Source organism: Heterodontus francisci, chromosome 5 (genome assembly GCF_036365525.1).
Source record: "Heterodontus francisci isolate sHetFra1 chromosome 5, sHetFra1.hap1, whole genome shotgun sequence".
NCBI classification, from domain to species: domain Eukaryota; kingdom Metazoa; phylum Chordata; class Chondrichthyes; order Heterodontiformes; family Heterodontidae; genus Heterodontus; species Heterodontus francisci.
Genome location: NC_090375.1, coordinates 118,715,707 through 118,730,015, shown reverse-complemented (window position 1 = coordinate 118,730,015; position 14,309 = coordinate 118,715,707). Strand labels below are relative to the sequence as shown.

The following is a 14,309-nucleotide window of genomic DNA, read 5'->3' as shown; positions in this document are numbered from 1 at the left end:
AGAGCTTTCTCATATCCCCTCTTTGCTCTCCTAATTGCTTTCTTAAGCTCCATCCTACACTTTCTGTACTTCACTAATGCTTCCATTGATTTGCTCTCCCATGTATTTGCTAAAAGTCTCTCTTTTCCTTCTCATCATACCCTGAATGTTTCTGGTCATCCATGGTTCTCTGGGCTTGTTGCTCCTACCTATTACCCTAGAGGGAACATGTTGGGCCTGTACCCTCCCCATTTCCTTTTTGAATGCCCCCCACTGCTCTTCTGTAGATTTCCCGACAAGTAACTCTTTCCAGTCTACCTTGGCCAGATCCTGCCTTATTTTACTAAAATTCGCTCTCCCCCAATCCAAAACCTTTTTTTGCAACTTGTCTATTTCTTTCTCCATAACAAGCTTAAATTGTACCATGTTATGGTCACTATCACCAAAATACTCCCCCACCAACACATCAACCACCTGTCAGGCTTTATTCCCCAGTATAGGTCCAGCACTGCACCCTCCCTTGTTGGATCCTCTACATATTGAGCTAAAAAGTTCTCCTGCATACATTTTAAGAACTCCACTCCATCTAAGCCCTTAACACGATGACTATCCCAATTAATGTTGGGAAAGTTGAAATCACCTAATATAATTACCCTATTATTTTTACACACCTCTGCAAATTGCGCACATATTTGCTCCTCAATTTTCCGCTGACTATCTGTGGGTCTATAATAAACACCTAGCAATGTGGCTGTCCCTTTTTTATTCCTAAACTCTATCCATAATGGAAATGCAATCATAAAATTCCTTTTGCATTTAATAGGATTACTGGGATATTAAATGGATATGAGGATTAGTTAGTATCCTATAACTACATAGTAGCATATTACTGGGCTTCCATCCAACTTAATGTAAGGTTAGTTTGCTGGAACGATCTAGCCATAAGCATTTCCTGTGATTAATTGAGCAGCGCCATCTTTAATCCTGGAAGCTGTCTGAACGTTGCAGACACTGACGTTCCAGTTGAAGAGCCTGCATTTGTGCACGCGCAAGTACCGTGCCACCTAGTGGTTGCGTTGTCAGCAAACGCAGCCAATCCTTTATGGTGCTCTGAATTAGGAATAGACCAGCAGTGCTATATGGGACTCAAGCAAGTGATTCAGATGAGGTGCTCATGAGTGCTATCCAAGAGAATGGTCGAATGTTTGCACAATCAGTGCATTTAATCTAATTCAGATTTAAGAATCTTAAGAAGGGACATGTGCAATTATTTAAATCATAGTGGACACCAGCCACTTGCTGCTGCCGTCTGTCTTCAAATTTTGCATAATCTAATTGGAGCAAATGATTTATTCTCACTCAGAAACCTGCAGTACTGAAATTCATGGGATTTGTCAAAGGATATCATACTGCCCCAAATTGAATATTCTCATTGTCATACTTGATGCAAGGATCTCCTATATATCTGACACTGAAGACAGGAATAAGATGTAAACCCAGTTCATGTATAATTTTCCATGCGACAGAAAACTCATTTAACCCGTAGATTTCACAAGAGTTTAAAATGTAAAAAAAAAAGGGCCCAGATTTTGAGGTCAATGTGAAGTAATGGCGCTCGTCACTGAACTCGAAGAAAGCTACCTGCAAAAATCTAGTAATCTCTGTGGCACAGAGTTCCCTTTTCCCTCAAGCAGTTTAAATCTGATGCCAAGTCAAGAGGATCTCCAGATGTACAGCAGCAGTGATATCAAAAAGCCGGGTAAGCGGCCAAACGCAAAATAAATGATTTATAGTTGGATTAAGATAGAAGCTAAAACAAAAATAAACAAACTTTAAACAAAATATTATTTTAAAAAATGTGGATTTTTTATCATAATGAAGAAATGTGACATTCTCCAAACATAAAATAAGCTTTTCAGGGCCAGTGAGGGTGTTTAGCAGTAATTATGAAGTTAGTATGCCTCATTAAAGAAGGTGTAACTTTCTTTCAATGCTTTTTACAGCGAGGCTAATAGTGTAAGAGTGGAAGTTTTCATGAGTTCATAGATCTCCCATTAATTGCAGTCTCGGGACCTCAACAGTGCACCCTCTGAAAAACGTAGAATCACTGACAGAAACCTCTAGACTTCAAACTCCTGAAGTTAGTTTTAGTGGCACAATGACAGTGAATGGTGACAATTTTACTGTCATTCCCACTGCAAAATCTGGGCCTACATGTCTCCTTTAAGTATTAAAAATTATGCAGTCTTTATTGGGTGTAGAATTGTTTAGTGATCAACCACAGGTTATCTGTAAACGTGAATCACTACACAACCCTCATTTACTCTTCCCTTTAAATGTCTTCCTTCTGTATTCTCAGCTGCTTACTATGAAATTCACAATAGAATTAGAGAACAATTTAATGAAAGAAGCATAGCACAAAGAAATAAAACCACAGAAACCTCATGTTGAGGAAAGAGCAGCTTAGTCACCAACAAGAGCACAGCAGCCACAGCTAATAAGAATATACTGAAATAGCTGAAATACAACACGTCCACGAGTTCCTGATCTACCACAGCTTCCAGCTACAGCACAGTGGCTGAATGCATAAGTTATGTGGCACGTACTATAAATAACAGCTGAGAACGCTGTCATTTTGGCTTTGATGACATTTATAAACCTCACTTGTGATCTTGATTTCACCTGAAAGCCTCTGTTATGAAATTACAGCAAGCTATTTATTATTCACTATATCAACAGGCAGTCAGAATTCTCAACGTGCTTAATCTTCCAGTTGGCCACCCATGGTAGCATACTGGTAATATTACTGGGTGAGTAATCCAGAGAACATGAGTTCAAATCCCACAGGAGCAGTTTGATGTTCTGGATTTAGTTTAGGAAATATAGAAATAAAAAGCTGTTATCAGTTTAAAACAAAAGTGACTATGAACCTGTTGGATTGTTGTTAAAAACCCACTGGTTTGCTACTGTTCTCTCGGGAAGGAAACCTTCTGTCTTTACCCAGTCTGATCTATGTGTGATGCTCGTCCCATACCCATACGGTTGACTTTTAACTGCCTAGTGACCCACTCAGTTGTATCAAACTGCTCTAGAAGAATGCCCAGCACCGCACAAGTCACCTAGGGGTGGCTTTCCCAGTGATACCCTCATCCTGAGAATGAATATTTTAAAAAATCGTTTCACTTGATATATGCCACTAATTTCTTTTTTTTTAACGGGGATGTCAGTAAATATTATAATTGCTATTTGGAGCATCTAATTTTGTAATTTCTAATCTGGTATGCCACTTGGGCACAATTACATTTGGTTCAATTTGGTTCTGTACTCACTGCCACATTGTTACTATCTGATAGTTAATCACATTCACCAGCTGTAAATCAATGTTTGGACACATTTTCGTCACAGACTGCAATGAAGGGAGATAAATAGGAAAATGAGTTATTTTGCTCACACATAGGGCATAATAGGTATCAATCAGCCCTGGGGTTATCTAATATTCAGTGAGTAAATGACATTTTTAATAAAATCTAGTCTACTACATCTGTGTCTTTACTTTCAACATGTCCAGGGGTTTAGCAACATATTATGTTCCTTCTATTTTTCCGGGGAAATGGAGAAGGACTAAAGCATTAGTAAAGCACTGTGCAACAAGCACATACGTATATACGAATTAGGAGCAGGAGTAGACCATTCGGCCCCTCGAGCCTGCTCCGCCATTTGATAAGATAATGGCCGATCTGATTGTGGCCTCAACTCTACTTTCCTGTCTATCCCTTATACCCTTTAATCCCATGTCAATGTATAATCTGTCTAACTCAGCTTTAAAAATATTGAATGATCCAGCCTCTACTGCTCTCTGGAAAAGACAATTCCACAGATTAACGACCCTCTGAGAGAAAATAAATTCTCCTCATCTCTGTCTTAAATGGGAGACCCCTTATTTTTAAAGTGTGTCCTCTAGTTCTAGTCTTCCCCACAAGAGGAAACATCCTCTCAGCATCCACCTTGTCAAATCCCCCAAGTAGTGAGGCAATATCACCTCTCCAACCCCATCCTCAGCTATAAAAGGGAATGGTGGAGACCTAGGAACTGGTCATCTGCCCTCCTTATTAGCAGAAAATTGGTGGAAGAAAGGAGTTACTTTAAAAAGTGGAGGAGAAATATGTAATTATTTTTTTAAAGTCTTTTGTCATGACCACCAGTGGTGGGCTGTGTGGTGAAATGAGGATTAGAGACAGGCTTACAAAATAACGTCCCTGTGCCCACAACACAAGTTGAACAAATTAAATTAAATTAAATATTTTTGTATTTTAGATCTGTAGAAGATCAGGAGAGACCTTTTGCACTGGGTATGCAATTTGTTCTCTTACGAACGCTTGGTAAGTGACTAGCTTCTTGTATCATCTGCTAATGAATACTTAGTAAAGTTACATACATTTAAAAAAATTTTAAAACACGTTTTGACTGAAACAGTGGAACACCATATGTTTAAGTTCTACAAGAGCAGGCTTTGGGTCTGGTTCACTGGTTATTCTGGCAGATTTTCTAATTAATAGAGCCACATTGACAGAGGTTGGGAAGGCCCGAGTCATTATAGACCCATTAAGCTAAAAAAAGGAAACAGTTGTATTTATACGCGACTGTTGTTATGTAGGCATATGGTCCATCTGTAAATATTGTTTCAGTACCATCATATTTTTGGACTACTATGGGATGACCTTCTGCGCGGTTTTCTCACTTGTTCACAAGCTTTGCTGGAGGGGCCACAGAACTCCATGTAAATGGAAATCCACCTTCCCTATGTCTCTGGCCAGATGGGGTAAAATTTCAAAACCAAACAGAAGCAAAGAAAGGTCTAGCTGACACTTTCACTATTGCTTCATGCATAGAAGTAATTGATTCTTCCTATTCAATTTATGGCCATCAGCAATTATATTCAATTACAGAATTGGAACTTTTGAGCATGCATTTGTTTATTAAGTCCATAAAGGTAGGTTTTCATTTGTTCTTCAGGTGTAAAGAAGAAAGAAAGATATTGTATTTCTGTAGAGCCTTTCATAACCTCAGGATGCCCCAAAGTGCTTTACAGCCAATTAAGTACTTTTGAAGTGTAGTCACAGTTGTAATGTAGAAAACATGGCAGTCAATTTACACACAAGGTCCCAAAAACAGCAATGTGATAATGACCAGATAATCTGTTTTAGTGAAGACGATTGAGGGATAAATATTGGCCAGGACACTTGGAGAACTCCCCTGATCATCTTCAAATAGTGCCATGGAATGTTTTGGTAGGTTTCCGACTTGGCCTTCTAGACGTTAATTGCTGGGCGGCAGGGCACAGAGAGGGAAATTAAGTTGGGAAGACTGCACATCTTTAACAGAGGCTGCCCAGTTTTGCACCCGCTAAGCCAACTGAAAGAAATATCAGGTACCTTGAAAGTGTGTGATCCTCTGCGTTTGATTTTCCTCCCTGCACTCCAGATGATGTTTTACGCCCAGGTGGTAAAGTCGAAAACCTACCCCGTAGAGTTTAATTATTTTGATTTACAGGTCTGTTTCTGAAATTAACAGTTCTGTGTTTAACTATCTTCAGTTATGTGGATAAACTGAGAAACTCAGATTCTTCTCCTTAGAGTAGAGAAGGTTCAGGGGAGATATGATTTTGAACGGTTTCGACAGAGTAAATAAGCAGAACTTGTGTCCAGTGGCAGAAGGGCCAGTAACCAGAGGACACAGAAAAAGGTAATTGGTAAAAGAGCCAAGTGCCCTCATAGAATTGGCCACCACTTCCACGTTGGAAAGAATGGGTTCCAAGCTCTGTGCAAAGCCCTCTGCCAAATTGGTGCCAGACTCCTCCATACTCTTTAACACTGACCACAGGCTTGCTGGTAGGCCTGCCAATACACCAAAGATCTCAGGAATCATAACCATCAGCCTTCTTCTGTCGGCCACCCCATCAAAGTCCTCATTCAGTCCTCTGCAGCAGAACTTGTGTGCAGCTTCACCCTCTGGAAAATGCGCTACCCTTGTTCCCTACCATGGCTGCAGCCACTCTTGCCTGGTGTCTCACCACCTGCAGATTCCGCCTCTAAGCTACCCTGTAAAGTACATGTGGTGTCAGTATCTGAGCTGGTGGCTGTGAGTGTGGGAGTGAGTCACTGTCTTCCTGCTTTTCCACCATTGCCTGGCCAGGTTGAAGTTCTTGTAAATCAGAAGATATTGTGGTAGGAGGGGAAATAGGATGTGAGAAGAAGGATTAGATATGAGCATACTGTCATCTTTGTCTCCCTACTGGCCATGGCAGTCATGGCTGCTGCACTGATGGAGAACATCATCTCCTTCATTGGGATGTTAACATGCAGCTGTGCCTGTCCCCTGCCGGTTAGGTGCTGCTTCTTCTGGTTATGCAACACCTTGTCCTGCAAAAGAGAGAGGGAGGCGTGTCAATGAGTGTGGTGCAATGCGTTTGGCTGATGTGACTATCATGGTTGTATAGTTGGAAGTGTGTGCTATGAGATGTGGGTGTGAGCCTTCTAGCTGTGTGTGAGGGTAAAGTGAAGCTATGGATGTCAGGTATGAGTCGTGATTGATAGAAATTGTTGAAAGGTGAGTGGTGGGGGTGTGTGGTGAATTGAGCAGTGTCTGAGACTAGTAGTGCAGTTGATGGGACATAGCATTTGAAGATGTATTTACTGACCTATACCACTCGTGTGACGTCACTGAACTTCTTGCGACACTGTATCCAGATTTTCGGAGATAGGCTTATGGCATTGACCACAATAGCTATCTGCTCCCACAGCTTTCGCAAAGTTTCTCTAGAGGGCTTCCTGGCCCCTTATGGATAGAGAACCACCTTTCTCCTCCTGTCACCCCATCCACCAAGTGCAGCATCATAGAACCTCAGAGCATGCATTCTGCCCTGTTGTGCTATAATTCAGTGTTCTTCTTGCTGCAACCAGTTCTAGTACCTGCTCCAGTCAGAATGTACCTCCACTTTACGAGCTCCAGGCTAACTCTAAGTGGTGCTAGTGTCACACAAAATTGGGCCCCTTGCTGTGATATGCAGCCATTCAACAGCATGTTTAGTGCTGGCTGTAAGCAACTGTCATGCAAATCGGCAAGTAACACAATGTTTGCATTTTCGGACCCTGTCCAATTTCGTGGCCAAAGCTTCTGTAATCTCACTTGCTGCTGAGTAGAAACTACAAGGTACAAATCATCCATGTGTTTGTGTACTACGACAGTGCCATCATCTGTCAAACAAATGCTACTGCATCCTATGTCAGGGATTTTCTTCATTCATTCAGGGATCTGGGCGTCACTGTTATTGCCCATTCCTGATTGCCCTTGAGAAGATGGTGGTAAGCCGCTTTCTTGAACCGCTGCAGTCTGTGGAGTGAAGGTACTCCCACACTGCTGTCAGGGAGGATGTTCCAAGATTTTGACCCAGTGATGATAAAGGAACAAACTGGATGTGGCAGGACTGCAGATCTTAGATTTGATCCGTTGGTTGTGGGATGGCTTTGCTCTGTCTATCACATACTGCTTCCACAGTTTGATCCCCTGCTTGATGGTAATGGTAGACTGGGGATATGCCAGGCCATGAGGTTACAGATTGTGGCTGAATACAGTTCTGCTACTGATGGCCCACAGTGCCTCATGGAGGCCCAGTTTTGCTTTGCTAGATCAGTTTGAAATCTATCCCATTTAACATGATGGAGGGTATCCTCAATGTGAAGACGGGACTCAAACTCGGAGGACTGTGGGAGGGCCTGGCAATGCTCAGCTTCAGACTGATGATATGCCTCTGGACTGGGTGGCACAGTGGCGCAGTGGTTATCACTGCAGCTTCACAGCTCCAGGGACCCGGGTTCGATTCTGGGTACTGCCTGTGCAGAGTTTGCAAGTTCGCTCTGTGACCGTGTGGGTTTTCACCGGGTGCTCCGGTTTCCTCCCATAGGCAAAGACTTGCAGGTGATAGGTAAATTGGCCATTGTAAATTGTAGGTGGTAGGGAATATGGGATTACTGTAGGGTTAGTATAAATGGGTGGTTGTTGGTTGGCACAGACTCGGTGGGCCGAAGGGCCTGTTTCAGTGCTGTATCTCTAAATAAGTAAAAAAAAACATGTCCAATTGAGGATGGTGTGTGATTTGGAGGGCAACTTGGATGTGGTGGTGTTCCCAGGTGCTTGCTGCCCTTGTTCTCCTGGGTGGTAGAGATTATGGGTTTGAGGAAGAGCTGTCGAAGAAGCCTTCAGGAGTTGCTGCAGTGCATCTTGCAGATGGTACACACTGCAACCACACTGCACTGGTGGTGGAGGGAGTGAATGTTTGTAGATGGGGTGCCAATCATGCAGACTGCTTTGTCTTGGATGGTGTCGAGCTTCTTGAGTGTTGTTGGAGCTGCACCCATCCAGCCAAGTGGAGAGTATTCCATTACACTCTTGACTTGTGCTTTGTAGCTGCTGCAAAGTTTTTGGGGAGTCAGGAGGTGAGTCACTCACTGCAAAATAAAGGCCTGCTTGGGTCTGCAAATGAGACCCGACCTGAGCCTGACAGAACCCCATCCGACCCCGAGCCCAACCTGGCCCGAGTGCTTCCATTTTTTCCCCGCGCCCGACCCGACCCAACCAACTTACCTTCCGTTTTTCATTTTGTTCCTTACCTGCACAAGCTTAAAATAACTGTAGCAAAACCATCTATAAAGTCCAAAAAGTAAATTAACATTAAAGTCACTTACCTGAGGTGGTGATAGAGTGTGTCTGATCTGGTCCGGTCCGACCCGACCCGAGCCTGAATGCCGGACCCGAAAGTGCGACCTGACCCGACCCGAACCTGACACATGTCGATGGGTCCTGTCGGGTTCGGGTCAGGTAGCAGGCCTTTACTGCAGAGTACCCAGCCTCTGACCTGCTCTTGTAGTATTTAAGCAGCTGGTTCATTTAAGTTTCTGGTTATTGGTGACCCTCAGGCTGTGGATGGTAATGTCATTGAATGCCAAGAGGAGGTAGTTAGACTATCTCATTAGAGATGGTCATTGTCTGGCACTTTATGGCATGAATGTTACTTACCACTTATCAGCCCAAGCCTAGATGTTGTCCAGGTCTTGCTGCGTGCAGCCACATACTGCTTCATTATCTGAGGAGTTGCAATTGGGACTGAACACTATGCAATCATCAGCGAACATCCCCACTGCTGACCTTATGATGGAGGGAACATAAGAACATAAGAAATAGTAGCCATATGGCTCCTCCAGTCTGCTCCGCCATTCAATAAGATCATGACTGATTTTCCATTTCAACTCCATTTTCTCACACTATCCTTTGATTCCCTTGGTGTCCAAGAAAAAATTATTGATGTAGCCGCTGAAGATGGTTGGGTCCAGCCACTGCCCGAGGAACTCTTGCAACAATGTTCTGGTACTCAGATGATTGGCCTCCAACGACAACCACCATCTTCCTTTGTGCTAGGTTTGACCAGCTAGGTCCACCAGCCAGTGGAGAGTTTTCTTCCTGATTCCCGTTGAATTTATTTTTACTGGAGCTCCTTGGTTCCACATTCAGTCAAATGCTGCCTTGATGTCAAGGGCAGTCATTCTCACCTCACCTCTGGAATTCAGCTCTTTTACATGCATGGACCAAGGCTTTAATGAGGTCTGGAGCAGAGCGGTCCTAGCGGAACCCAAACTAAGCATCAGTGAACAGGCTGTTGGTAAGTGCCACTTAATAGCACTGATGGGGTGGTAATTGACTGGATTGGAATTGTCCTTTTTTTGTGGAAAGGGCATACCTGGTCAATTTTCCATTTTATCGTATAGATGCCAGTGTTGTAGCTGTGCTGGAAAAGCTTGGCTAGAGGAGTGGCTAGTTCTGAGGTACATACTACAGCTATGATGTTGAGGCAGCCCATAGCCTTTGCTGAATCCAATGTTCTCACCCATTTCTTTATATCACGTGGAGTGAATTGAATTGGCTGAAGAACAGCTTCTTTGTTGGTGGGGACCTCAGGAAGAAGCTGAGCTGGATCATCCACATGGCACTTCTGGCTGAAGATGGTATAATCATTTAAACTACTTGATTTTAAATATTATTTAAAAGATTGATAATATTTGAAAATATTGAAAATATTAGTAGAACTCTTGTGACCCTTCCCAGATCTGGATCATTTCCTCCTGATAAGTTCTACATATTTAACTTGCTGCATAATGTTAGTCACCAGGTGCATGAACTGATTTGTGTTTTCAGTGTTAAGTCTGGATAGTTGTGACCGACTTTAATAGCCATATATGAATATTAGTGTGGCTTATTTGGCAGCAATCTTGCTTCTGTGTCAGAAGACTGTGGTTCCAGCCCCAATCAGGATGTGAAGGCCTGATCCAGTCTGACAGTCCAATGCAGTCTGAGGGACTGCTGAATTGTGGGGGATGCTATCCATCACATGAAACATAAAGCAGAGGGTATTCAAGATCCAACAGCAGTATTTGAAGAGGAACAGAGAACAGGGTGTGAGCAACATTCCTCCCTTAACCAAATACCATCAAAAAAATATTATTTGTCACATTGCTATTTGTTAGACTTTACTGGCGCAGGCCTGCACTTCAAAAACAATTCCTCGAGTGAAGTATTTTGAGATGTTTTTATAAAGGCCCTATATATGAATGTAATTATTCTTAAAGAATAACTTGTGGAAGAGTTGCTTTGAGCACAGCAGCCAGCAGTTGTTTTTCTGAGGCTGCAGCTATTTATATATCTTTAATGACACATTCTATTACCATGACAGCATAATTTTTGATATGGCTCCCAGCTCCTTAAAATTAATTTGCACTTGGTTGTCCTATCCTGATATTAAAAATTGCGCAAAAAAAAGCAAAGCTTTGAACATTTCAGTACCCAGACTATAAACAAACATTTACCAGTCATTTTTTAAAAACATTACTTTATATTTTGGCATGGCGTATTTAAAGTTTTAGAGCATACATATAGGGCACGCAATTCAGATTTGTAGTGCCGGGTGAGACGATGCTACAGGGGTGGGAGACCCTCCAAGCGGTGAATGACACTCAATTGCATTTCAATCAGTATGTAAAAGATTTAAATGATGATGCCATCGCATCGGGCGTCAGTGTCAGCACGGTACTTCCCCACCTCCGACAAAATCGGAAAAGAGCGTTACGGCGCCGGGTTCCATGGCGGATGGCTCCGCAGGGATTCTCCAGCCCCCCACGTCAATGATCCCACCTTCAACAGGAGCATAACATTCAGCCAAACATTTTAGGTCAATGACCTTTTATCAGAACTGGGAAAAGTTTGAGATGTAAAACGTTTTAAGCAAGTGAAAGGGGGGGAGGGTGGAAAAAGAACAAAAGAAAAGGTCTGTGGTAGGGTAGAAGACAGGAGAGATTAAATGTCAAAAGAGTTGGTGGTGTAGAGCCAAAGGGAGTGGTAATGGGAAAAGAAAAGAAATGTGTATAGAGGAGGATGGCAGAAGGATGAACAGCTGACATCCGAAAGCAACAGCCAGAGAAAAACAAGAGTAAAACTGAAACCTAAAAAGAAAAAGGAAACAAAATGGAGGAAGAGACTGAACAGAGGTGTTCCACAAAGCGGTCACCCAATCTGTGTTTGGTTTCCCCAATGTGAAGCAGATCACATTGTGAACACATGCCTTTTTACCTCCTCCCTACTGAACATCCAAGGCCCCAAAACCTCCTTCCAAATGAAATGAGACTCTGAAAGTAGCAGTGTCAGCAGCCACATACTGAAGAATGCAATTCAGTCCCTTTCAGTTTCGTGAAGTTATAACTTATTGGTTTCTGCACAGGGCATTTATGGAAGTCTGCCCCTCAAATTAGCATGCTAATTGTTTCAATGCACTTACAGTTTGTCAATGTGTAGTGCTTTGGTTGTATAATTATTGTCTAATTATATGCATCAAAATGGCTCAGGATAGATTGAAAGCTCCTTTGTGATTCGGATATGATCTACTTTTCTAACAAGGGGGTCGATTAGCTCAGTTGACCAGACAGCTAGAGTGTGATGCCAAAATACACCAACAGCATGGGTTCAATCACCGTATTGGCTGTGGTAGTTCATGGAGGCCTGCCTCCTTGCCATGCCCCACACTTGCGGAGTGGTGATCCTCAAGCTATACGTTACCAGCTGTTCCCCTAATGGGGAGAGATGCTTATGGTCCTTTGGGACTTTGGCTACAACAACAACAACTTTTCTAACATCATTTAGGTATATGCATTATGTAAATGTTTTTTTTAAAATAAATTCCACAACATACATGATATGAATGTAAGTTTTTTTGCTCCCCTTACAGCTTACATTCCAACTCCAATCTACTTCGGGGCTGTGATTGACACAACCTGCATGCTTTGGCAACAGGAATGTGGTGTTATTGGCTCCTGCTGGGAATACGATGTCACTTCATTCAGATTCGTCTACTTTGGACTGGCAGCAGGCCTCAAGTTTGTCGGCTTTATTTTTATCTTTGCAGCCTGGTACTCAATTAAACATAAAGAAGACCACTTGCAAAGGTGGAGACGTCGAGCCTCACCCATAAGCACGGTCAGTGAGCTGATCAGTAATCCAGGGACTCAGCATAACTATGCACAGACTCGATCATGTCCTACCTTTCAAACAAGGGCTGAACACAGTGAACACCTAACAAGGTCTGGACCGGTCCAGCACGTAGCACAGAAATTTCCTGGAACGTTCCAGGAAGCAGTAAAATTCATAGCCAAGAACACACTGGACGATATGACAGTTGACATTTAGGTGAATTTATATATATGCCGCCTTAGGGATTTAGTTGTCAAACACAAATACTGATGGTTGTTTTGAAGGTTAGTTCTTTGACAAAAGCGCCCTTTGGGAAGTTTCTCCAGGTAAACAACAAAACCTGTGCCTTTTTAATTTAAAATAGTGACATACACTGACTAATAGAAACAAATATAACAACCACAGCATGCTAGAGGGCTGGATACCTCAAAAGATTTGAATTCTCAGATACCTTGTATCATTTTTAATCTTATGGAGTGACCATTTGCACTCATGCTTTGAGTCAATTTAAAGTTGGTATTTGGAGGGATAAAAAACAGAGGTGAACAAGCAGGGAGATGAAAATAGCATCAATGTAAGTGAGACATTTTGTTTTGACAAGCTTCCATATAATTTTTAATGAAATGCTATTCTTATCTGTTCTAGGTGATGTGTTAGAAATCTCTGCTGTTCAAGCTGCGAGCTGTTACAAGATCCACTGGGGGTAGATTTTTAACTTGGTGCTGGGGCGTAAAACTGCCATGAAGATGAGCAACTCATGTTCAAACCTGCCTGCCTGTCAGCTCCATGGTGCTTTCTAAAAAGGGCAGCCAGTCTTGTGCCAGATGACAAGTTGAAAATCTACCCCATTGTTTCTGACTTGGGCCTAATAAATGATGCGCAAATACCACTTAAATTATGACATCTTGTAAAAGTTAAACAAAAAAATTGCAAATGCTGGAAACTTGAAAAAACATTATCAGATTTTGACAGACCAGCTTTGTATTTGCAATATTTTCTGTTCTTATTTCCGATATCTGTAACATTGATATGCCTGGATCTTGTGCCTTTGCCACAGAGAGGGTGGGCAGTAGGCTTAAATGCCAGATCTTGTCAATGCCCACCTTTGGCAGCCTCGTAGAAGATGGTGGTAATGACCCAGTTCTGAAAAGCAGCACCTATGCTCAGAATAGGGTGCCAAACCTGTAAACTCCAACACTAAGCATTATTGGGGCAACAATCAGTACTGCTATGGCCACACAATGCTGGAAATATTCGGAAAAGGTTGGGAAAAGAACTTGCAGATGCTGCAGATAAGAAGAAAAAAATCTCTAAGTGCTGCAAACTAGAAATTAAAACAGGGAATGTTGGAAGTAGACAGCATATTTTTCAGCATCTGTGAAGAGGAAAGAGAGAGAAACTTTTCAGGTGTGAGCTTTTCTGGTTCTGAAATAATAATTTATCTTTCTCTTTCAGATCCCAACTGACCTGTTGTTCATTTTGGGCATCTTTCTGTGTTTTTTATAAGTGGATATTTTGTGATCTATGGAAAACCAGTTGGTTACTTTGTGTGGAACAAAATGAAGGATGCTAACTGCAGAATTAAATGAAAATGGGTTCAGGCTGTTAAACTGTAGCTAATCTACTCTGCTTTGCCCATGTGTGTAATCTGTCTCATTGATGCCAGCCTGGCACTGAGACTTGTTAGGTACAAATAGAAACCCTGGAACCAAATTTCCTCCACTGTTCCAGTAGATTTCTGTGGCAAATCTGGTGGATGAGCT

General features: G+C 42.3%; 1 protein-coding gene across 2 annotated transcripts in view; it reads left to right on the top strand.

The window, feature by feature from the left end:
* The window catches only part of slco5a1 (solute carrier organic anion transporter family member 5A1), a 212,685-nt gene extending 198,646 nt beyond the window's left edge, over window positions 1-14,039 (top strand). For both annotated transcript variants that reach the window (XM_068031976.1, XM_068031975.1), the window contains 2 exons: window positions 4,294-4,358; window positions 12,305-14,039. In XM_068031976.1, coding sequence (XP_067888077.1) covers window positions 4,294-4,358; window positions 12,305-12,762 — 523 coding nt within the window. In that variant the 3' untranslated portion in view covers window positions 12,763-14,039. The remainder of the gene's footprint in view (window positions 1-4,293; window positions 4,359-12,304) is intronic.
* Window positions 14,040-14,309: the final 270 nt, after the last annotated feature.